This window comes from Pieris brassicae, chromosome 5, assembly GCF_905147105.1.
Source record: "Pieris brassicae chromosome 5, ilPieBrab1.1, whole genome shotgun sequence".
Taxonomy (NCBI): Eukaryota; Metazoa; Arthropoda; class Insecta; order Lepidoptera; family Pieridae; genus Pieris; species Pieris brassicae.
Genome location: NC_059669.1, coordinates 11,453,234 through 11,476,870, shown reverse-complemented (window position 1 = coordinate 11,476,870; position 23,637 = coordinate 11,453,234). Strand labels below are relative to the sequence as shown.

At 34.9% G+C, this 23,637-nt stretch overlaps 4 protein-coding genes across 8 annotated transcripts in view; 2 read left to right on the top strand and 2 right to left on the bottom strand.

Annotated features, from left to right (window-relative positions):
• Positions 1-1,305: 1,305 nt before the first annotated feature.
• On the bottom strand, positions 1,306-3,346 carry LOC123709592 (protein-S-isoprenylcysteine O-methyltransferase). Its single transcript, XM_045661018.1, has 5 exons — positions 2,953-3,346; positions 2,589-2,847; positions 2,405-2,514; positions 2,091-2,198; positions 1,306-1,799 (listed from the first exon to the last, which is right to left on the bottom strand). Exons 1-5 carry the CDS (start codon positions 3,166-3,168, stop codon positions 1,611-1,613), a joined length of 882 nt encoding a protein of 293 aa, XP_045516974.1. The 5' UTR covers positions 3,169-3,346; the 3' UTR covers positions 1,306-1,610.
• A 1,414-nt stretch (positions 3,347-4,760) lies between these two features.
• Positions 4,761-14,279, top strand: LOC123709590. Of its 4 annotated transcripts, XM_045661011.1 has the most exons (6): positions 4,761-5,338; positions 5,607-7,484; positions 7,888-8,076; positions 8,770-8,906; positions 9,395-9,483; positions 12,600-14,279. In XM_045661011.1, the coding sequence occupies exons 1-6, from the start codon at positions 5,246-5,248 to the stop codon at positions 12,668-12,670; spliced, it is 2,457 nt and encodes an 818-aa protein (XP_045516967.1). In that variant the 5' UTR covers positions 4,761-5,245; the 3' UTR covers positions 12,671-14,279. The 4 variants fall into 4 exon arrangements, with proteins under 4 accessions (XP_045516967.1, XP_045516970.1, XP_045516969.1 ...); XM_045661014.1 differs by lacking the exon at positions 7,888-8,076 and having other exon boundaries at positions 4,762-5,338; XM_045661013.1 differs by lacking the exon at positions 9,395-9,483 and having other exon boundaries at positions 4,763-5,338.
• A 516-nt stretch (positions 14,280-14,795) lies between these two features.
• LOC123709589 (ubiquitin-like modifier-activating enzyme 1) lies at positions 14,796-20,871 on the bottom strand. The gene is made up of 8 exons (XM_045661010.1): positions 19,917-20,871; positions 19,052-19,462; positions 18,627-18,885; positions 17,670-17,845; positions 16,979-17,200; positions 16,568-16,819; positions 15,989-16,294; positions 14,796-15,839 (listed from the first exon to the last, which is right to left on the bottom strand). The coding sequence occupies exons 1-8, from the start codon at positions 20,649-20,651 to the stop codon at positions 15,066-15,068; spliced, it is 3,135 nt and encodes a 1,044-aa protein (XP_045516966.1). The 5' UTR covers positions 20,652-20,871; the 3' UTR covers positions 14,796-15,065.
• A 346-nt stretch (positions 20,872-21,217) lies between these two features.
• LOC123709214 (protein real-time) overlaps positions 21,218-23,637 on the top strand; it is a 31,779-nt gene continuing 29,359 nt past the window's right edge. For both annotated transcript variants that reach the window (XM_045660336.1, XM_045660337.1), the window contains exon 1: positions 21,218-21,546. In XM_045660336.1, the coding sequence (XP_045516292.1) occupies positions 21,484-21,546 (63 nt within the window). In that variant the 5' untranslated portion in view covers positions 21,218-21,483. The remainder of the gene's footprint in view (positions 21,547-23,637) is intronic.

The following is a 23,637-nucleotide window of genomic DNA, read 5'->3' as shown; positions in this document are numbered from 1 at the left end:
ACTTTGTGGCAATATCAGAAAAGCAATTTCCCAATAATATTAATTACTTACCCATTTCTATACATATTCGGCAACACATTAATACAAGTAGATGCAGTAAGGACCCAATTTTTGGTCAAAAGCACTCCACCACATGTTTGCGCGGTAATATTCGAGAGGGTTTCAAATATGGCAACCAAAAATGGCGTTTGTGCAGGAAAATATTCTCGTGCTATTTTAGAACGAAAATTATTCAAAGCTGAAACACCCATCGGGTAATTAAAGACTTCGGCGGAATTATTTTTATGAAATAAAGCTTGAAAAGGACTTAATTTATCAATATAATTTCGTGAAATGTATAAATCTTTGTATACGCTGTTGAATTCTTCAATTTTAAGTATTTCATTCAATAAAACTTCAGATAAACGAGAATCACAAATATCGATGGTAATATTCTCATTTAAGTTTAGGAGACTCGATTTAAAAGCAGTTTCAAAACCTAAAAACAAACATGCACCGTTATTAGTATGCTGTGGCCTGTGTGGCTGTAGCTTTGAAACTTGTTATTATAAATTATTTAAAATCCGCTGAATAAAAATAACCTAATTAGTTTTTACAAAGATATTTTGTAGAAGACTTTACGTAATGAAGTAGATTTATATAATGATAAACAATTTAACATACCCGGTACATAATCCAATAAGAAAAGGAAAATAGTGGTTGCCATTCTAATTCAACTGTGTAACTACCGAGTCGAACATTGATTTGAAAACAAAGTATAGTTTGTTTTCAAAACTTATGAGGTAGCATCGGAGATTCACTGACTTTCGTAACTACAAAGTTACTACTTCAAGCAGATTTCACTAAGGTAAATCGTTTGCAGCTCTACAAGGCTCATCCACAAAATCACTTGTACTACTGCTCACATCTTTAGGCTGGTGATCTGCGTGTCTATACAGTCTACAATGAGGAGGAACGATGGAGTGCCTAAGTCCTATTAGACATTCTCTTTAACAATGTAGCGAGCTGTGAAATTGTATCCCAGTGAAGATATTCCATAAGAGATTCAACCGTCATGTATTTAAAAAGAGTGTACTCCTCCCTCAAAGGCTGGCAACACATAAAAAAATTATCATATTTAAGGTAAACTGTCTAATGTTTGTGAATTAAAAGTAGTCATATGCAGATAAACATTTATCCTGTACCATTCACAACCAATAAATACATTGTATGTTATAATCTTTTACAATCAATAGATATTACAATACATTTCCTAATATACAATACTACAACAGAACATATTGACTAGAATTAAAATATCTATGGCATGAAATAAAACAATAATGAAAATCTTTAAAAATGCAAATAATGTGTGTAATATATGTAAGTACATATTTACAGTGAATTACTAAATAGGAACACAATGAATTGTGCCTGAGATTTAAATACTTTACTTATACTTAGAACTGATAATCAATTGTTAATATTTATTACAATTACTAACTATTTAATTATTACATTACACATAAAAACCATTTTATGTTGAAATTATGTATTTACAATTCTACTCTTCTTTTCTCAGTTTATCACCATGAGTATCTCCTGGTCATTTTGTAACTAAAGTTCAACCATCACCAGCTGTCTTCAGGAACATATCCCTTGATGAATGGGATCCCAGTGCCAACCTGCTTCTGATATTCAAGGTATTGGTTTCCAAAGAAAGACACAAGGAACATTTCCTCTGCATAAATACGCTCTTGAAAGAAAGACCAGGAAACTATGGTATAGATCATCAAGCATATTGGGTTTATGAGAATCATCTAAAAAAAACTTGATTTGTTAGCTATAGTAATAAAACATGGTCACAGATAATGTGCTAAATGATCAGCAGGATAGTTATCTTAAGCCTTTAGTGCACATAATAATAATCTTTCAACTAATATTTTTAAAAGAACTCATAAATAAAACAGAAATGCATAAAATGTAAATGTATCTAATGAAAGTTGCTTTACTTTGACACAGATGCCCTAATCTTAGATTAATGGAAACAAAGACAAAATAAGAAATCAAGTGTGAGGCAATGGAAATAATAATATAGCACTGACACTAACCTGTGTACCTAATGACCAGTAAAACCAACCCATGTAGCTAGGATGGCGGCAAAATGCATACACACCACTTGTAACAAGTTGATGATCTGCTTTCTTTACTGTCTGTACCTGAAACCCACAATACATGTCCAATTTAAATAAAACATAGCACAATTTTAAATAATTGGTTGGTCTTACTTGTTATCTATTGTGAATGCCATAAAAAAAGTTTATCCCATAGGCTATAGAAAATATAAAAGTATAGGGAGAGATAATATCAATCACCTTCTGAATAATTACTTTAATATCACTAGTATAAAAGGTACTCAACTTACATGATGATTAAAGTTAGTTTTAGCTGTAAACATAGCCATTTTCCTCCACACTTCTCCACTAATACACATAGCAACACCCAATGTTGTCAACCATTGTGCTGATTTAAGGCCTACAAATAAAATTTATACATAGAACATTTGATACAAACAACATTGAAATTCAACATAATTTTATAAATCTTACCAGGAAAGAAATAACACTCAACTGACATCTCAATCCAACTAGCGACTGCAGCAAGCCAATACTGAATACTATGATTCAAAATAAATGAATCAATAGTCAATGTTCTTGGATTTGTAAGTGCAACAGCAAAGAATTCAGAGAAATGAAACATTGAAAGTGCTATTATATACAGGCCAAATGCCCTCCATGCTGCAGTTAATGAAGTCAAATACAACCCAAATGCTAACACTGATCCTAGAAATGCTGATCTTAAGGCCACCTGAAAATCATTTAAAAAATCATATAAAAGTATACATTTTTAGATAAATATTACTTCGAAAAGCTTTATCCTATCAAAGATTCTAATAAAATAAAATCCACTAACTTCATATGGGAAGCCCTTTAATGAATACCGAAGGGTAAAATTAAGTAGGCATAAATACAATGCTGGTCCCCAGTATTTCAACGCCCACAATTCCGATGTGTAACCCAATATGTTTCCAGAAAATAGAGTAACCGTCAAAATACTAGCAGAAATGCAAAAATAACTAGACGCCACAAAAGCTGCGGAGTACTTCTGTCGATTTATCAAAACACTCATAGTGATGCCGGATCTTAAATATTTGAAATAGCACTACTCTATATAAGAAAAGTTCATCTCAGATAAATTATTTATAGTCAATATAAAACATTAAAAAGGGTTTAATTAAAGCGGTATTTATATTACTATTTTCAAAACATCCCTTGATAATTTACCACAGACTATTTACTGCAAGTTGCATCTACGTCTACAATAATGAAAATTGTGAAGTGTCAACTTAGTTGAGTGATGTGCTGTTGCTTTGTCTCACAGAAACGCGGCGTGAAGTGATTAAAGTATGAATGTGCAGTGTGTTATGGGGGCTTAATTCTGACATTGACTATTTTCATTTCCACCTAGAAACTGCGAAGCCGTTATTCTTCCTTACCAAGGCTCTGATATCCTCCCCGGCAGATACAACCTACCTCTCACACTCGTATTATAACTTGAAACATTCCTTTGTGCCGCGGGCGAAAGTTGCGTGTACGTGTATATTTGTCCTCGCTGCCTCGGGGTGAGATAAGAAAGTATGGACTTATCTATCCTCTGGCTTCGCGTCAACAGTGATGATCATTGGCGATTTAGGTAGCAGGAATGACCAAACTGACCGACTTATTGAGTACATCTAAATGGTTACAGACGACAGCACTGAGGATACTCTTTACACTGGCCATGCAAGTATTTCTCAGGCAGTTATCGATAAGTCCCGGAATATACTTGTGTTGGAAGTCGACACTCTGCTTCGTAGAGGTCTACTACGAAGCAGAGTCGAATTTGGGGTCGACCAAATTTAGTCCTATTTAACATCAGCAAAACACAAGTTTGCGCGTTTTCCGCTAAATAAAACATCCTTTTTCGTTACAGCACTCCTAAAAGCAACAGGTTTTCCGCTTTAAGGAGAGTCTCTTAGAACTCTCCTTAAAGCAACAGCGAGCATCGTGGTACTATGCGTTGACATATCGAACCAAGTTGAGGTCATTTGAAAGGAGAGGCTTAATTAGCCCCCAAAAAGCTTGAGCACACAATACTTGTGAGACCGTACTTCACTCGCAATGGGTTTAGCCATGATGCTTGAACAGTTACAGAAAGTCGAAAAGTAAATTTATATGATAATGACAGTTTGTGTCAACAAATTTAAACCCCCTGGGCCATCGCTTCCAACTGTAAAGCGCAAATTCTGGAGTACTGTTTTCACCTCTGCATGAAAGCTCCCCAATGCCTAGCCCTATTCACCTTGACAGTATTTAAAGAAGAGCGGGTCGAATTGATTGAGGTGGCGTAGGGTTTAGTGGGTATGAAAAGTAGTGAGTCCTACAGAAGCCTCTGCCTCAAAGCAGTCGCATCGCGGGAGAGCATGCTTAATGCAATTTTCATAGAAAAAAAAATTGCATGAGTGGGCGCCTCCCAACTCTGAGAAGCGAATGCGTTGGAATCACGGCTGTGTACCAATGGAAGTTTGTTGCCATGCCTTCCGAAAATACCATAAGAAAAGGGACTACGAAACAGATACAGAAATATTTAAGGCCAAGACTGTAAGGTTGTAACGCTACTAGTTTTTATAAAGATCGACAGAAATGTTCACCATAGATACACGTATAGTAGATTATACTGAGAGGCACACAAAATACGTGATGTGACCATGGCAACCCAAATGTTTTGATTTTAGTACTTTTTGTTAACGAAAAACTAAAAGTGAGAATTTGAATTTTCGTGTAATTCATTAAAAAATTATTGGTTTTTTAATTTTCACATGAAATATTTTATAATGTATAAATAATGGGTTTCAAAACAGATTTATCTCTTTAATAAAATAAAAAAAAACAAGGTTTAGTTTTTTCAAAAGACGACTGATTAAAAAAATCAGCACTACCCATTTACCAATAAACTCGCATTAAAATGTAAAAGATATTCATTAGTTTGTAATTCAAGTTAGTGCTATTAAGCTTAATTAACTGACGTAATCATCTATGACTACCTCATCGCAATTACGTACCATACGAATCGACACAAAAATTGGTCATTATACGTATTAAAGCTTCCTACACTTATCTGGGATGCTTAAGTGTATGTTAAACGATGCGCTGATGTAATCGCCACAATGAACGATCCGTGGGATGTCAAATGTGTCCGACAATCTGGCCAATATGTATCGTGTATTAAACTGAATGGGGTGCCCCTTCTACCACCGGTTGTAAGTAATGGTTTTTATATTAAAAACTACATGTAATAGTCGATTTTTTTTGTAAGTTTAATTTGTTATAAAGTCATCATAAGTATTCTAATTAATCTATATCTCTAAAGACTGAAAGATTTATATGTTTAGTTAAAAAAATTGTGAACAACATTTGTAATACTTGCTTATCCGAGTGCTTAATTGGAATCAGGTATTGAAGCTTTTGCTAGTAAGGTTCATAATATGTATGTAGATATCGCTTAAATTACATATTTTGACATTGCAGCTCTCCAAGGAATGTCGCAAAGAAATGCAGTATTATAAACTTTTAGCAATAGAGGTTGAGAAAAGAATTCAAGCACTAAAAACATTTGTACTTGAAAGTGATGACACAGAGTCTACTGAAGACAAGACAGATGCCCCTGAACTTCCTGAGTCAGAACAAGATGATATTTCAACTAGTGATAAAAAAGATTTCAATTCTAATTCAATTATCACGAAAGATCTAGAAAAAAGTACCCTACAGGTAGAATCTCCAGTCACAGAATTAGAGAGTTTATCTAAGACCCCATCAAAATTTAAAATAGACCTAAGTTTAAGCATTAATGAAAACAATGGTTTCCAAGATACAAATTCTATTGAAGTTCCAGTCAGAGACTGTGAATGTTCTAAAGAAATGGAAAATATTGATTCTAAGGTAGATTCTTCTAAAGTAGTTGAGGATAAACTTGTTTTTAGTGTCAGTGTAAAGAAAGAAGAACTAACTGAACCCCTTTCCATTCATCTTTATGAAGATGATCCTCCATCTCTTACTGCAAAAAGCTTTACAGGTTCTTTGAACAATATTCATACAGATAGTAAAGGTTGTGATAGCATTCCACTATCTCGCCAAAGATCTTACACAATTTTAACACCCAGTCCTATGCTGCTTGCTCATTTAGAAATCCAGTCTTTGAACACTGGAGTCGAAATAAATTCTATATCCATGAGTGAGTCCACATCCAACCTATATTCTCCAAATAAAAAGCGAAGAAGTTGGGACTTGGAATCTGCAAAAGTAAAGTGGTCATCTATGGCACTTGAATTAAAGCAAAAGAACATAAAGATGGCTGGTACAAACCAGAAAGATATTACTAAACAAGCTAAAAATACACCACCCTCTGCATCAACACACTTAAGAGCACGGTCTCTTGCCCTGGAAAGTACAAAACGAGTTACTAATACCTATAATCCTCCAAACCAATCAGAACCCATAACAAAACCAAAGAAAAGTCAGAGTCCAGTACGAAAAACTACTATGATGGGTAAAACTTGTAAAACCCCAGTTTTGAAAGTGAATCCTAAAGAAATAGAAAAGAAACAAACAGCACCAAAACCACTTGTATCGGAGCCAGAAGACCCTGCAACTAGAGTCAGAGAACTTTATGAAAAAATACAAAAGCAGCAGCTTGCCCAAATGGCTACTCTAGTGGAAAAACAGAAAAAAGAGCAAATGCTTTTGCAACAAGTTTTTGAAGACCAGAACAAAATGTTATATAATCAACTACAGACTATTTGCCCCAAACCTCTAAACGATGTCAAGGAAGCATGGGTTGAGAAAACAGAGAGGGGCCCTGTTAGTTTGAACCAATTAATCAATCATAGAAGCTCAGACTCTTGTGAAAGTCCTGTCCAATCCACTATTACAGATACTAATAACTATTTAAATCAGTGCGATAATGTTCTTAAAAAGTCAAGAGACATAACATCAAGTATAAAGAAAGGAAAAGTTTGTGCGGTCAATGAAAAAAGCCCACAGAAACCGACACAGAGCGTAAAAAGAAACCAGTCCCCTGTACGTAGAAATGGTACTTCAAGAAAGCTAACATACGACACGTCTTCTGATCGTGAATATGAACTAATTTTAACCGACCGTACGAACGATACGATGGCAGATTTAAATGTGACGTTTCCGTCAGACAATAGTGACGAATGTCCTTATACTCCACCGAAAATTACTAAAACTAACCACAAGAACGTTAGAACTACAGCGTTGCCTCTCGCGGATCCCTGCAAGTCCACCGACAGAGCTATTAAGAGCATGGAGGAAACTATACACAATTCCATAAAAAGTATGTGTTCCAGAAGAGCGCCAAGTGTTTGCCGGCAGACGACCCCACAAGAGGTAATACCTTATCAATAATCTTCAATATGATGGATCGTAATAATTTGGTAGTTAATATATAGCTGCAGCTACGCATAGAGCATGTAATAATTTTTAAATGTTTAAATATTAGCTAAGTTCTACATTAAATTTTAAAATACTTAACATACAATATAATAAGTTACAGAATAATGAAATGAAAGCCTTCTTAACAATTTAAAATATATCTATTTATTTCAAAGATACATCACGTTTGTAAAATGTTTTCGCTACCGATGCTGCCATTACTTTTGAACACTTCCTGTACCCTCTCTACCATATTTGTATCATGTTCTATCCTTCTCCTCTCGTTCCCGTCCTCATTTTCGATCTTTATTCCGATTAAATGCTCTCCCAAGTAATTTTTCGACCAATTTATGATCAGCGCGCAGCGGCAACAAAGATCGTGGCGTATGCCAAAGGTTTCCTCGTGCGCAGACTGATGCGCACGGAACGAGTGCAAAGCACCGTTCAGACAATCAAAGACGCGTTGCTATGCGCGCTGCAGTTGCATCAGGATCGCGAGGGTATCAGCGGGGCTGATGTTGATTTACATAGGCGCTTGATTCAGCAGGTAACTCAATACACACGTTTTACGTTTGATTTGCCTAAGTCGCTTACAAGTTCTACCTGAAATATTATATGAGCAATGTTGGCCTAGTGGCTTAAGCGTGACTCTCAATTTTGAGGTCGTGCGTTCGAATGAGGGCTGTGCACCAATACAAAGAATGTGTGGAATGAACACTCGCTCTTTCGGTGAAGGCAAACATCGTGAGAAAACCGGCCGTGTCGTAGTCCAGTACAAATAGCTGATCACTTGTCTATTAAATATATTGATCGAGGAAACGAATGCAATCTGAAGCCAAAATCCATATAGGGTTGTAGCCGCACTACATTTTATTGTTTTTTATACAATATTCTTAATTCGTAAAAATGTAGATTTTAATGTGTTTGTCTTTTCAATTTAATAAAACTTTTTCCCATCTTAGTTAAGTGTAAATAGTGCACCCCACAAATTCCCTACTTAAAATTTAGAATAGTCAGTATTCGGTAGAGCACATTATACTTAGAATTGAAGTAGTAGATAGATAAATAAATTATTTATTTATACTGAAAATATTTTTAATTAGTCCTGTCCTGGAATGATCTTCGCAAACTCTACTTCAATAAATTAATACGTTACAATTGTTTATTATAAAATTTGCAACGGTAACCACATCTACTGTTATATTAATTTTATGATTAGAAACAAGATGGAACTTTTCAGATAACAGCGGCGTGCTACTCTCTCCACGATACATTTATAACGAGCACTGCTGCTGAGCGCTGCGCTATGATTTCGGCAGACCGTGGCCGAAGACGCTCACTAGCCAACCGCCCACATATAAGGCAACATCGACCTACGTAAGCATGAACCAAGTTTATTGATTTAGGGGTCTTAAAATGTGTCTAGGATTGCCCAACCACTCTCAAATGCAGGATAGGACATTACATAAATGTTTTACTCGGGTTATCCGATTGCTCATACGAATTCTATAATCGTTAATACACAAACTGGTAACTTAGTACTAATGCTGCCTTAAATATTTATAAATTAAAAATAAAATTTATATATCATGTTAATAAGGAAAGTGAATAAGGGTTTAAATACTAATATTGTTATGGATATCGTTAGCCTTCATCTGTCATATATGGAGTTTGTAGCTAGTCCGGAGGAGTCTGTTTGTCTATGATAACTAATTAATGCTATGCATTGGAGTTTATTAGTTTTGGCACGTAACTGGGCCAATTGCGTGGTGGGAAAACATTTTCGATTGTTCTATAAGTGAGATATAAAATTTCTTAGAATTACATAGAATGAGAATTGACAATAAATAAGTTAATACATACAGGGACCTAATGTCACAAAGTCACTGCGGTGCGTTTCCCGCGCGCAGCAAGCGATCGACGAACGCATCGCTTATGACTCAATCCAATTATGGTAAACAAGTTACAGTTCTTTGTGCACGCTGTTGTCTTTTGCTATATAGTAGTTCTTTTGACGTTCTACTATTAATTCTTCATTTACGTTTATGTTATTTTTAGTCCGGTCATTTTAGACATAAAAATAGTGATCAAATAAAGAAAATTCCGACAGAGCCAAATCTTCGTAGAGACCTTAGGTTTACCACAAGGAATAAAGTGTCAAAAGTCCCCATCAGTCCCATGTGAGCTTAGGGACTTATTCGGGGTCCAAGGTAAAATTTTTAGGTTTTTTGGATTTTTCTCGAAAACAATAAGTTTTATCGAAAAAGTACCTCAGAGCAAAGTTGTAGATCTTAAAATTTTCTATAAAAATGGTCCCTATGATTTTTTCTCTAAGACCCACTATTTCCCAGATATTATGCTTGTAAGAATCACGTTCTACTGTTCATCGGCTGTTCTAGTAATACTGAATCTTTGGGAGTTACAATTTGTATAATACCCATGATATGAAGCGTATTATTACCGTCCAAAGTATTTACATTAATGTCAGCATTATCTGCAACATATTGAACAAATGTGCCAGTTTCTGGTGATAAAATGTGAGGTGGGCGACTGAAAACTGTTGCTGCTTCATACTTCATTGTTTCACTGTAAGATGCGCATAAACCAAACGATGAGAAAATTTGTATAAGCCGTTTTGAACCAAACCGCCGATGAAAAAAAACTGAAAGACCCAGCTGTAATTTAGACTTGAAGGATTTAGGCCGAACAGCAGTCATTATGCTATGACTAATATTTGTGCAAACTAACTTTAAATGATCCAAATTATGACGCTTATTTTTAAGAATGATTTGTCCCAAAAAAAAAAGATAATGATTCGGGAATATCGTTATTTATATCTTCAAACATTCTACCCGGTGGCGGGTACATAGTATTAACAAACACACAAGATTGAATATCTTCTCGAATAATTTCTGCCGCAGCTTTTAAAGTTTTCCACCGCTTTTCCTTTTCATTCAAGTTTTTGTTATCAGACCAGGCTTGACTTAAAATGTCTTGGTAATTGTCTACAAAACAAATAAATGTTAATTTTCCAGGCTTCTCTGTAATAATAATTCTACTACCATACTTTAATTTCAATCGTATTTTTATAATCCCGTTTTCTAAAGTTACATTTTGGCAAACATTCCTCAGTTCATCTAACGAAAACTGGCAGTCATCGCTACTTTCAATGAAATTGAAAATTTCCTCCATTGCAGAGTTTATAGCCTCACTTTGAGGACGGCCAATTTTACCGCCAGTATTAGGTCTCAGGAAGGATTTGTAACAACTGTCATGGTATTTAGCGTCAGCAGCAACTAAATCATACTGAAAATTAATACGCGCAAAGACAGCTTTTGACACATCATCAGAACGATCTTTAGCTAATTTTAAAATGGAATCTTTGAATGTAAGTGTAGAAACTTTATGAATTTTTCGGCGATAAATCTTCACTTTCTTCTTTTCTGCTTCTTCATCCGCTTCATCGCCACAAAATAAGCAGTGGTTTTTAAAACAAAAGCTGGATTCACTTATTCGCGCTCTAGTATGAGGTGGACTTACTTTTGAAGTACTGGCCTGTTCTTCCTCACGTTGTCTTTTTGATGCAGAGATTGAAGTTTTCCGGGTGTATGATTTTCTGCAATCCACGTGAATTGTAACGGACTTTTGGCTTCTTAAATAATCAGCAAACTCATCACTTCTCGCGACACTTGCATCGATTAAAGTTGGCATTCCACGACTGACCACAACAGTTTCATCTTCAGTCAAAAGTTTATTACAAATAAAGCAAAATTGTGACATTTTTTTTAAAATATTAATCAGCACTAACTTCAATAGTAGACGCTTGTAATAAATACGGATAGTCACTCGAACTGCTCGTTCAACACTAAAAGAAGCAGGTATACGTGAACGACACCACATGGACAAAAGAATAGGCAGATGTTTTTCAAGGCCAGATGTTATTCAAGTAGAGGGGATTCGGTAAGGGACCGGCGGTGATTTTAGAGTAAATTTTCTTAGAATTGTATAATGTATACATAAAAGAGACACGAGTAGGCATTTTTGCTTGCTTGAGTACCTAAATATGTATATACGTGGCATATGTGTGCATACTATGTAGAACGTGATTCTTACAAGCGTAATATCTGGGAAATGGTGGGTCTTAGAGAAAAAATCATAGGGACCATTTTTATAGAGAATTTTAAGATCTACAACTTTGCTCTGAGGTACTTTTTCGATAAAACTTACCGTTTTCGTGAAAAATCCAAAAAACCTAAAAATTTTACCTTGGGCCCCGAATAAGTCCCTAAGCTCACATGGGACTGATGGGGACTTTTGACACTTTATTCCTTGTGGTAAACCTAAGGTCTCTACGAAGATTTGGCTCTGTCGGAATTTTCTTTATTTCAATTGTCTAAAATGACAGGACTATTTCTTCTGTTTGTTGTTTTTTTAATTCTATGTTAGCTTATATTATTCATAAGAAAATATGGTGCTCTCTTTTAATTTAGCTTTTGATCAAGATTTTCTGCGGTGTTTGTGGTTTTCGCTTTTTTAGATTTAGATATGCATAATATCTCTAAGGAATCATAAAATTTACCCAAAAGTAATCAATTCATTAATTATTTCTCATAGCAGTTGATCAGCCTTTGGTCTTACACATAACGTCGATTTTTTTCTAAGTTATCCTTCATAGTACGAACAAGCACACAGAAGCTACGATTAACGTTCCTAGAATAGATATATTCTAGAAATTCCTTCTCATACTCACAAGTTTTTAGAAAAATATTTTGGAATCTCCGCTACGTGAAATACGCCTCCTATTTTCAAACGACTAGCGCCCTCTATAATTTTATCGAAACTTTTGTCAAACTCTTTCGACCTATCATTTTTATAGTGCACGTTATATAGATTTATATATATATATATATATAAATATATATAAACAAAGTGGTTAAGATTAGTACATATAAAGTTTCAACTTCTCTATATTAGTTTTAGCTCTCTTTTATTACTGGTTTCTTGATAAAGATATCTTATAAGTGATTTGCCTGCCCGATACACTCAGACTTTAAATAAATGAATTTACAGAGACTTTTAGCGGCGAAAAGAGCAGCGTACGCCGCTATATGCCGAGCCCGCGACGTCGCCCGTGGCGCTGACCTTGTATGCCCGCCTTTATCACGCGATGTTGGCTGTGTGATTACACCTAAAGTGATCCCTAAAATTCTAATGCGTCGTAGAAACGATAATGGTGGTAACGCCTTAATTATATAATTAAGGCGTTACCACCACAGATTATATTATAATTAACATAAAAGTATCATTTAGTGCATGGTCTATGGCAAACACATCAGACAGATTTATTACCCATGACAGAATATTTCGCGGCAAGTGTGACCCTCTATTGCAAATATTTAATTGTAGGGTAATGACTTCTACAGACAGATAGGTCACGTTTGCTGGAAAACAATTGTCCACAGATACAACACTTAAGATCATAAGCTAGGATATTGAATTAAGAAGCGTAATTGTGCTATTCAGTTTAAAGAAATTTTGCCAGATTTCAAGGGAGAGAGAATTTCAGAAATTTGTATGTTATAAAACTAGTGTGGGGGTTTTACATTTTTATTTAAACAAAACAATTACATTTAAACCGACACTTATTTATTTAAATTCACTTTAAATGTTTACACATTCTTGAGACAATAAATTATGTGTTTGCACTCTTTTAATAAGTTTAAATGTATCTAGCAAATAAATTTTTACCCGCTTCGTCTTATGTACTGGGTAACTTAAACTTTGTTAAACACTTTAATGATATATAAATTTACATTTCAGAAATAAAATTCAAATTATGAGCTAACCTTAATTTTAATTACGAATCATGTTTAATATTTAACATTGTGTATGATTGTATTTAAAATAACTAAGTAACGCGAGAATTAAACTAATTAAATTCCATTAACATTACTCGACTTCCTGATATAATTATAGTTAAAGAATCATATGGCTTTAATAATGTCTGTCATATTTTTAAAGAATGTAAATGGTAAACTTTGTTTCCAAAGGAATTGCTACAGTATTGTCCATAGTTATAAAGTACAATATAAACTGGAAAAGTACAATCAAACATTCTGATTTTTATACTTTTATAGGACAAGTGTGGAAAAACACCCCGTAGATGTATTACGAATACGTAGGGTATTTAACGCGATTGTTATCTTTCCACACTTTTCTGCTGGAGTCACTCGTGATACAGTGTGTGGACACTATACACTAAAAGATTGTATTCCATCCCGGTGGTATTGAAATTCCAGATGGCTTTAGCTGGTGGCTTTGTAGGAATGTCACGAATGATTTCTTTAGCGGGGTCTATGCGGTGGTTGTGACGGCGCTCTCTGAGCAAGTTTGCTTTTATTGCGATTAGGTATAATTTACAAATGTAGCCTTGTAGTTATTTATTTAGACGGTCGAAATTTGGACTTACTTGTATCGACGCAAAACTTTTTTGTCAAAACTTCTAGGCTTAACTTACTGGCTTCCAGGAATACAGACAAAACAAATTGATAGTACAAATCTGACATTGACGAATAAAGTCAATATTTCGCGTGACCGTTTAATGCTGTAGATCTTAACAATAGTTTTATAAGCGCATGTAACTAGTCAAATTTCAAATATCTTTTAAAAGTTATGGCACAGATGCTAAATTTTCGAAAAGGTCACTATATTTTTCATGTAACCCATTTTACAATAAATATTTGAAAAATATGAGCATTATTTTCTTTTCCTTGCTGATACAGCGTGTTGGTCATATTATTTTTTAAGACGGAGTAATTATGTAATAGGAGTGGTAAGGACAGGACAAACACTGGTTCTTACTTAATTAATAAAGTTTATTACTGTCCAAAGGGCGGATAGTTACTTGAGCTGTATTTATAAATACACAATTCTCGTCGATTTCAGGTTAAATTATAATGTGCCTTCAACGCCAGTTGATGTATATGACCTATTTATATATATATATACCTCTCATTGGAGCGATCCAAGGCGAGGTTGTTCACCCTTTTCATTAGTGGATGCGTTGCTAGTCTGAGAGAGCAATGTGCTTTCTAAATACCTTCTCGATGGGAAGAAATGCCTAGTAAATCTTGTTCGAGTTCATGCTTCATAACAATTTTGATGACTATTGATTTTGAGAGAGATATCTATGACAACTCTCACTACCAAAATAACTATCAAGTCAAATCAAAATACGCAAAGGACTGTTGCAAATAAAACAAAATGTACCTCAAATTTTATTTTTAATTTCTTCATATACAGACCCATTTGATCTCACATAATATTCCAAAAAATAAATGAAATAGCACTCAAAGTGAGCAAATAAATCGCTTTAAATACGAACGGAAGCGTGAGAAGCACTGAAATTTATCGACGTCTGTACAAACACTGAGGCACTCGTAATACCTATTAACTAACTGCCTTTAAAAATACCCTCTTTATGTGAAAATTCGTAAATGCGTCGGCGACTCCGGCCTTCGTCCGCGGGACTCTGCATTAAGGCAAAGTATATTTCACGTAGGGCACTTCGATGTCCTCGCCCTGCTCGTCGTTACAGCACAGTTCGAACACTAAGGCCTTCACGTGGGGCTCCAGCTTCTTTTTGGAGACCTTCGTGACGACCTCCGACATGGGAAGGTTCAGCCTCTCCTGGCGCTTGGCCTTCGGCATGAAGAACGAGTACAGCATGCACACTCCCTGCGACAGCATCGTGATCTCCAGCTTGTGCGTATTCTTGAAGTAGTCGATGAACTCCTGCAGCGTCACTTCGCCTTTGACCTCGAAGCGGTCCCAGAGGGTCCATTCCTTCTCGTAATACTTGTTGGTCGGGGCCGAGATCGGTTCCGAGAATCCGAAGAAGGGCAGCGCGAGATTGACGAATCCGTTCTTGAAGACGTCGAGGGAGTCGAACCCTTGGGCCAGCTTGTACAGCTCGAGGCAGACGAGTCCGGCGACCACAGAGGTGGTGGTGGCGATGGCCGGGATGATCTTTCCGGCGATCAGCTTGGAGCGATGTCTGTCGGCCGGCGGTATGCTGTAGTTGGCCGCTCGCAGGTTCGACGCGGCCACGATGAAGTCCATGTGGAAGTTGGAGTCGTCGTCCTTTTCGAAGTCCAGGGGAGTTATCTTGAGATTGCCGAGTTTCGAAGCAGGCGGAAGATCTGCCACGATGTTTTTCACTCGATCTTGGTCCATGTCGTCGTTGTTTTGCTGCAGCTGAGCGTCCGTCACTGCGATCTTGACGCCCGAGCGCGGTTTAAAGTCTGGTACCTAGAAATTTGATAACATTTAAGAACCGGTTAGTTTATCTAAATTTTTTCTATATTTACAAAATGTATCAGCTGTTAACAGGTCTGTTGAAAACACTGAATTTAAATACGGGAAGAAATATTTCAGTGACTGTGACGAAATAGCGTTACCTGTATGCTATTAGCCAGCTTTGCAATATGCTCTCTGTCCACACAAGGAGGCAATCCATAAACTTGGGCTCTCAAGTTAGCAGCTGCGATAACATAGTCCAAGTGAAGGTTGTCGTTGGGGTCGAAGGCCAGGGGAGCCGGACATCTCTTGGGACCGGACCAGAACGGTGCTCCACTGGTGGTGACCTGGTCTGGAGGAAAGTTGTAGAGGAGCTGTTTGATTTGGTTGGAATACTGAGCTTCCCAGTGTAGACGAGCCCACGTGATGCAGTCGTCGAAGTTGAGGGGTCGGTCATTTATTGCATTCTGGAAAGAGATTGAAAATAATATGATAATGATCATTCGACAAAACCCACCTAACAACTTTTGGTAAAAATATAGTTCATATATAAAATGTGTATCATAAATAAATATCACAAAGTTTAGGTATTTTATAAATTTTGTCAAAGTATACACACTTGTTAAGGTACAGCTATTACTTTAGAATTAATTTTGATTACAATAACATCCGCGTCACGTACACGTCTTATAAAAAAAAACCTATGTGATTAACATTAGTTCATACAGTCTATAACTTACTCGCACACTCTCCAAGGCATCGAGGGGCTGTGTACCAGGTAGCTTCATACTCCGCTCCAGGAAATGAGGATCCTGGAGGTACTGTGCGGCATGTTCGGCTGCTTGTCGGAATAGACCTTCAAACTCATCACGAGCCCATTGGAGCGTGTGTTCGATCGCGTTTGGGAAATTCTTCAGAGTACAGATAGGAATACTCTTCTCTGGGGGATCTTGAGACGAGCTGTACGATTCTGTTAAGAAGGGCACTACAACCTGAAATATTGAAAAATCTTTTTTATATAAACTGGTTTTAAAAGAAATAAATATTTGATAACGAAATTGCATAAAAATAACTATGGTCAAGAATTGAAAGAAGATTGGTCATGGTCTGAATAAACTCTACTTGTCTAGAAATTGTCTGTATAAATATACCTGTGTATTTCCCTTAGTACCAAGAGTTCCACTCTCTAACAAAGGTTTCCTGTAGTAGACACATCGTCTGTCCATATAAATTCTAGCATCCAGATTATCTAAAGCATTGGCAACTCCGTCCAAGGCCTCAAAGAATGCATCGTCATACACAGATTCAGTCTCAGGGCATACTCTGTTTTCTTGGGCCAACACATTCATTGATGGATTCATCTTCTTCACTGCCTGAAAATATTCAGTATTTTCTAAGATAGTACAAGACAGTTTTTATCTGTCAATTGATACAATCTAAAAGACGCATTTCAGAGAAAACATAGACCTTTATATACTCTGTGCTCATGAATTACTTAACTATAAATTATTAATACAATCAGCCCGTGATGTCTCTTATTTGTGATTAACTCGGAATCAATTCTTTTCTAAGAACTAAATCTCTGTATAACTCAAAATAGCCTTGGTTATTTGTGAGAGCCCAACCAACAATTGTGAATAAATACATATGCATGCATTCTTTACCTTCATTTAACTTTAGCATTCTTAAACATATTATTATTTGTTTCATATAAATATTATTATTAGGTTTATCAGCTGTTAATGGTGTCTGTGGCTGTAGGTGGCTGTGCAAATTGCAAATTTTCAGAGTTTAACCCTGTTTTGCCTGCATTAAAAAAAAAGGAATGTAAGTTATATTTACTTTAGCTGCAGTACTGGACTTAGGTTTCTGAACGTCGTGAGGCCTGAAAAGGAACTGTCGGTTTAAGTTTGATTTCTCAATGAGATCCATGTCGGTAAGAGTAACTTGACCACCAGCAGCGCCAACACCAATCATTGCAAAGTTCTTCAATAATTCACATCCTATAGCGCCCGCGCCTGTAAATTGGTATTAACATAAATAAATAAACAATATTTCTATTCATTTTTAAAGTAGTAAATAAAATGGGGCTGTACTGCCCTCTTTAGACAATTTTCCAATTTGCATATTATCAGATTAGCAAAGACAATATGGAAAATGTTGACAAATTAAGGTTATGTTGCTACATTACTTTTTTTATAAAAGAGGTGCAAAGATAAATACTGTGATATCCACATCAAGAATTAGAGTAATGTAATATTGTTTTATAACAAAATTACTCAAAGTAGCTTGCAAAGAGATGATTATGGAAGCTTTAGTAGTGGTTTGTTTTGTACTTAAGATAAACAGTGCTTGTAATCATCTTACAACGTCATACTGACAGAAGTTATTCAAGACGTAACAACATAGTTTATAAATATAGTTGTTTATAGTTGTATAAAAAAGTTGGTCCAAAAGTAATTCTATATGAATCATTACCAAAATAAAGTTGCACAGAGTTATTTAATTTTATTAAAGTTCATTGTCCTTCTACTTGCTATAATTCACCTTGAACCACACTCACACATCTAATATGTTAAACATACTATAGAATTATAATATAATATTTACTAAATATGTATTGGAAATAAGATGCTTGAGCTTGGAAATCAATAATTTCATTCAACAATTAATGTATAGTTAAGATAATTATATTTATTTAGACAGCACTAAATACCTACATTTCAATAAAAATGAGATGATTAGAGTATAGTCTAATAAACTACACATAATGATCAGATAAATAGATATTTTACTCACCAACAATAAAATACTTTAGTTCACCAATCCTCCTTTGGAAGTCTTTACCAAATACAGCAACTTGACCATCATACCGTGAACCAATTGGCTTACAGTTTTCCTCAGTTAGTGCAGACTTATCTTTAGGAAGGCATTCAATAGCATCTAGGTACAACCACTGGACAATGGGGTGGAATTTTCCAGAACAAGCTTTCATTACTTCTTGGGCCACAACACCTCCAATAGAAGCATTCATTGGGTTAAGATCACCAGAAGAAACCTGCAAAATAATATTCATTACCCATTAAGGGAAATTCTGTTCTATTTACAATTACATAAAATGTGTTTCACAAAATAAATTTATTCAATTGTGATCATATTTAGGTAGGAGTTTTCACTGTGTTTATTACATTAGTGTCAAAAGTTACTATATATATACTACACACCTTTGAAAATATTTCCATTAAGTCTGTATTAATTTCCATTTCACCTTCTTTAAACATTTCACCATCCTTTAGAATATTTTTGACATAATCAATAAACTTGGATGCATCGGCATCACACCAAGGTTTAGGAGTAAACCCTTCAGCTTGTTCAAACTTATGTAATGCAGCAAATGCCACATGCAGCTGTTGAGGATAGTCCATCTTAGCAAAATCAGTAATTAGATATTCTGGTTCTTTCAAAGATTCACTAAGTGGTTTAAAATGAAGTTTTTTGGGCATCTTAACTTGAGTTACAATACCACCTCTAGCATATTTTGAAAAGGTAGTTGTGTCTCCAATGCTAAATGTGTATGGGCCCATGACTTTAATTTTACGTGGTTCACAGCCATTTAACTCTGTCATTCCTTGAACCTGAAGAAAAATGATTGTATTATTTGTACTGACAACAAAACCTGTTTTTCATGCCTATAATATTTATAAAAAATCATGATTATATCTTGAATTTTGGAATAATGCCAACAGCATGCTACAATGCTTTTTTGTCTTATGGACTGACTAACTTTTTTTCACTACAAGGATTTTAGAAAGTTTTTTTTATAAAAATAACTGGTGGTCAACTCATTTGTCAAACTATGAAGAAATCCATCTCAGTATGCAGTACCAACTCTATTAAATAAACCATGATATTATGTATATTGATTATAGAATCAGGGATTACTATGAGTCATTGAGAATTGTGAAATGTGTAGATACACTTAAAATAAGATAATTAAAAATATACAAAATTTATACTATCACTTGAAGGTATAGTGAGTATAATATTAATAAAATGCAGTATTAGTTTTAATTTATATATAAGACATACCTCACTGAAGGTGACATAATCTCCATCCTCAAGACCATGGCGGGTGTCATCCAGGCAGGTAACTACAGCTTCATATTCATGAGTGATATCAGCTACCATAGCCGACACTGGATTCTCTCCCGTAACATCAAAAACGGTAAATTCTGGTCCAAAATCACAGAATACTTGAGAAAATAATCCCCTAGTATCAGCGATAATTAACGCAATATTGTTTGCGTGAGTTAAAGCAGCTACACGATCCTGCTCAGCTCGAGTTGCACCCGTAAGCACCACAACTCGAAACTTTTTCAAGAATTCTTCAGTAAGCGGCTCTGTATATGCTGTTGTTGGCACATAATGGTTTAGTTCAGCTAACTGTTCACATGATGCCACGGCCCTATTCTGTCCAATAGAGGCCTCGGAAAGATAGAACTGTGAGGACAAATCTGATACTTTGCATGTACGTTCATCGTGAAGGGTGACAGATTTGACTCCACCAAGGATCACATTTTTTGCAATCTCAACCCCTAAGCCCCCTAATCCCGAGACAAGGACATCGGAATGAGCCATGCGGCGCATTGCATCATGCCCGAGAACGTACAGCTGCCTTGAATACAAACTCTCGTCGATCTCATCTTCGACACGCGTTCCATTGTTCGCCATTGCTGATGATTTGCAACTCGCTTCTCCTTTATTTAGCTTCCGCTTTTTCGCTGGGGGGTCAACGGAATTATCGGCGACTTCAGCACTAGACATCGGGCACGAACGCGCACAATTTTGACGGAATTTTGGTTTTTGTTTTTTAGCTCAATCCAGAAAATATTAAAATCTTGAAATGATAATGGTCGTCTCGCAATAAACCGCTCTTCGCTTACTCACTGCTCTGAAGATAGCAACAAGAATTAGAAACGTCAAAATTTGCCGGATGTAGGTATTTTTGCGTTATTATATTTTACTGTATCAATAAAATTAAATATATTATTAAATGCGAATATACTAATTTATTAAAAAGAATTTGATATTATAATATTAATTTACATCCTTGGAATAAATGACTGAACGGCGAACCAAATAAATTAATACACGGAGGTTTTCTTCATTTACTTTTTTATTATTTGACAGTTGCCATATATTTTAAATTATTTAAACAAAATATTTGTGGATAAGTTATTGAAGTAATACTTTTTTAAAGTAATACTAAACAAAAAGACTGCCAAAGGAAATGTCGATTTCAAAAAGATTACTTTTTGAATAAGCGTCTGCGTCATCTCGACAGACAAACGTCAACCATGACAGTCCGTCGACGACAGTTTCCATCTAAATTCATTTTTACTTTTGGAGTACGCGAATCCATAGTTCGCCTGTTGTTGGCTGTTGTTTTGTTGGCTTTTGGCTTGACGTATTTTCGTGTTATTTTTTGTTTGGCGTTCGTTTATTTTAATAATGTTATGTCGTGAGTGAAAGGAACTCCAATTAAATCGAGGTTATTATCGAAACTTTTTTTGATAAACAGAATGTACTAAGAAGCAAGTTGTGTAAAGGATCCTTGTCCTTATTTTGACTGAGTGAAATTTCTGTGATTACAATCATGGTGCAGGAGTACGTTTCTTCCGTGAGGGTTCACAAATATCCCTTCGAAATGGTTATGGCGGTAAGATTTTGTTTTCTTATTGGAATTTTGAGTAATAATATCCCATACTTGAATGTGATAAACCATCAAGGTACTGCCCTATTGTGAGTTTAGAGTCTCAAGAGTTACTCTTAACTTGTTACCAGTTTTACAAGTTTCAACATGAACAACAATTTATTCAAGTAGGTTTTAAGAGTAATATAAAAAATTATAATATGTTTTTAGACAAACATTTAAAAATATTATGTTTTATAAATGATTAATAATAAATCATATCTGAATCAGTAATTACTTTTTTTATCTGCATGCATACTACCTGATTTAAAAACTAAAAAAGGTTGAAGTATAATATATGGAATATGTTTAGTAGAGGAAGTGATAGAAAGGTCAATTGAATTATTTATAACTACTTTATAAATGGCTGTTTATGGTCATTTTTATTGAGGTGATAGGATATAAATTGTCATCAATCATTGTTTTTTTACAAGATGTGTTATGGAATGGGATGGGATATATATCTTTTGACAGTCTACCTATTAGTTTATTTTTTATTATATAAATTCGCACTATAGATTAAACATTGATATATATAGGATTGTGAAATATAGGATATTAAAAGAACTTTGACATCATGTTATAACAAAACTAATTGTTCTTGCAATATTAACGGTGCTGACATTGCATATTAAGGACTGACGCTGTAGTGGTATTTCAGTACAGAAAGTACTTAAAAAAAACTTCAGGGCCACTTTGCAGGGTGTCCAAAATGAGGACTAAGAGATATGGCAAAAGTTATGACCCCTTGTTTTTAAATGTGCTATGTAGCATTGTTAGAATACAAATGTGACTAATTTTGAATACATTAAGCTTTATTTATGACTGTGTTATATTAGTACATACAAGATACAATACGACATGAAATTTGTGTGGAAGATCCCAATTCGAAAACAGCTATATGCTGTTTTCATTTATACTCAATCTGTGCCTAAAAATCGTCTAAACAATGTTTAATTTTCTGCCGACTAAATTGATTATGATGAAGAGAAATCGTATTTATGGCCGTGAGAATCGCAATAGTCAGATTTGAAGGATATTACTTTCGAGACTGGAATTTAGCTATTGTGAATTGGCTATGATTTAATTTTATTTCATTACGTTAGAAATATATTTTAATTTATATTAGTTATTGCATAAAATAATGACATTGAACTGATGCATAATAGTAGTTTAATTTTAAATTATAGATATCGGTTTTATATTGTCGCAATGGCAGATACTACAAAAGGCTGTTCGTTTATATAAAAAAGAAACTTTCGGTTATAGAACAAAGATATAATGAAGAATGGTATTAAAAACCAACAATGTCTAATGACTTGCTAAGTGGGTCAAGCATTTTCGGCAATTTTCAGCGATTTTTGGTTCATTGGCCGCTGCTTGTAAAAACAATACGACTGTGATTAATTAGCAACCTACTTTTGAAATTAAAATACATTTTTCACGGAGTAGAAAATCCTCTAGCGAGATCAGCAAATAATGTTTTATTATCTTTGCGATAGTTAAATTACAGAACAACTAAGTTTGAAAGGAAATCTATTTTTATACGAAACCTTTACGAACGAAATAAAAATATGTTTGTGTTTCACTAACCGTGCAATTTTAATTTTACAATATTGGAAATTAAAACAATATATTGAAAAGCACACATTCAGAGCCTAATTATCGCATAATAATTTCCATCAACACGCCTGACCTGCGAAACTTCTTTTTAAGTTTTTTTTTGCAGTCCTTTATGCTTCTCTTAGTCGGTTTCTAAACCAACGTTGTCAGCGAGGGATGGGATTTCGTAATTATTGCGGGTTTAGTTGTATCTTAGGTATTATTCTATTAACAATCAGAAAATCACAACAATTTTGTTATTTTTCTATCTATTGTATTTTAACATGCTTTAAAATAATTTTATTTATGGTATATTGATAATTTTAAAACATTTGTTAATTTGCCTGGATTTGCATTATAAGGAATGCTGGCCACGTTAATAATTATTGTGGTAATGTCCTCGCGGATGGCACGTGTAGAATTATCTATATACTATACGTGTGTATTATTGATGAG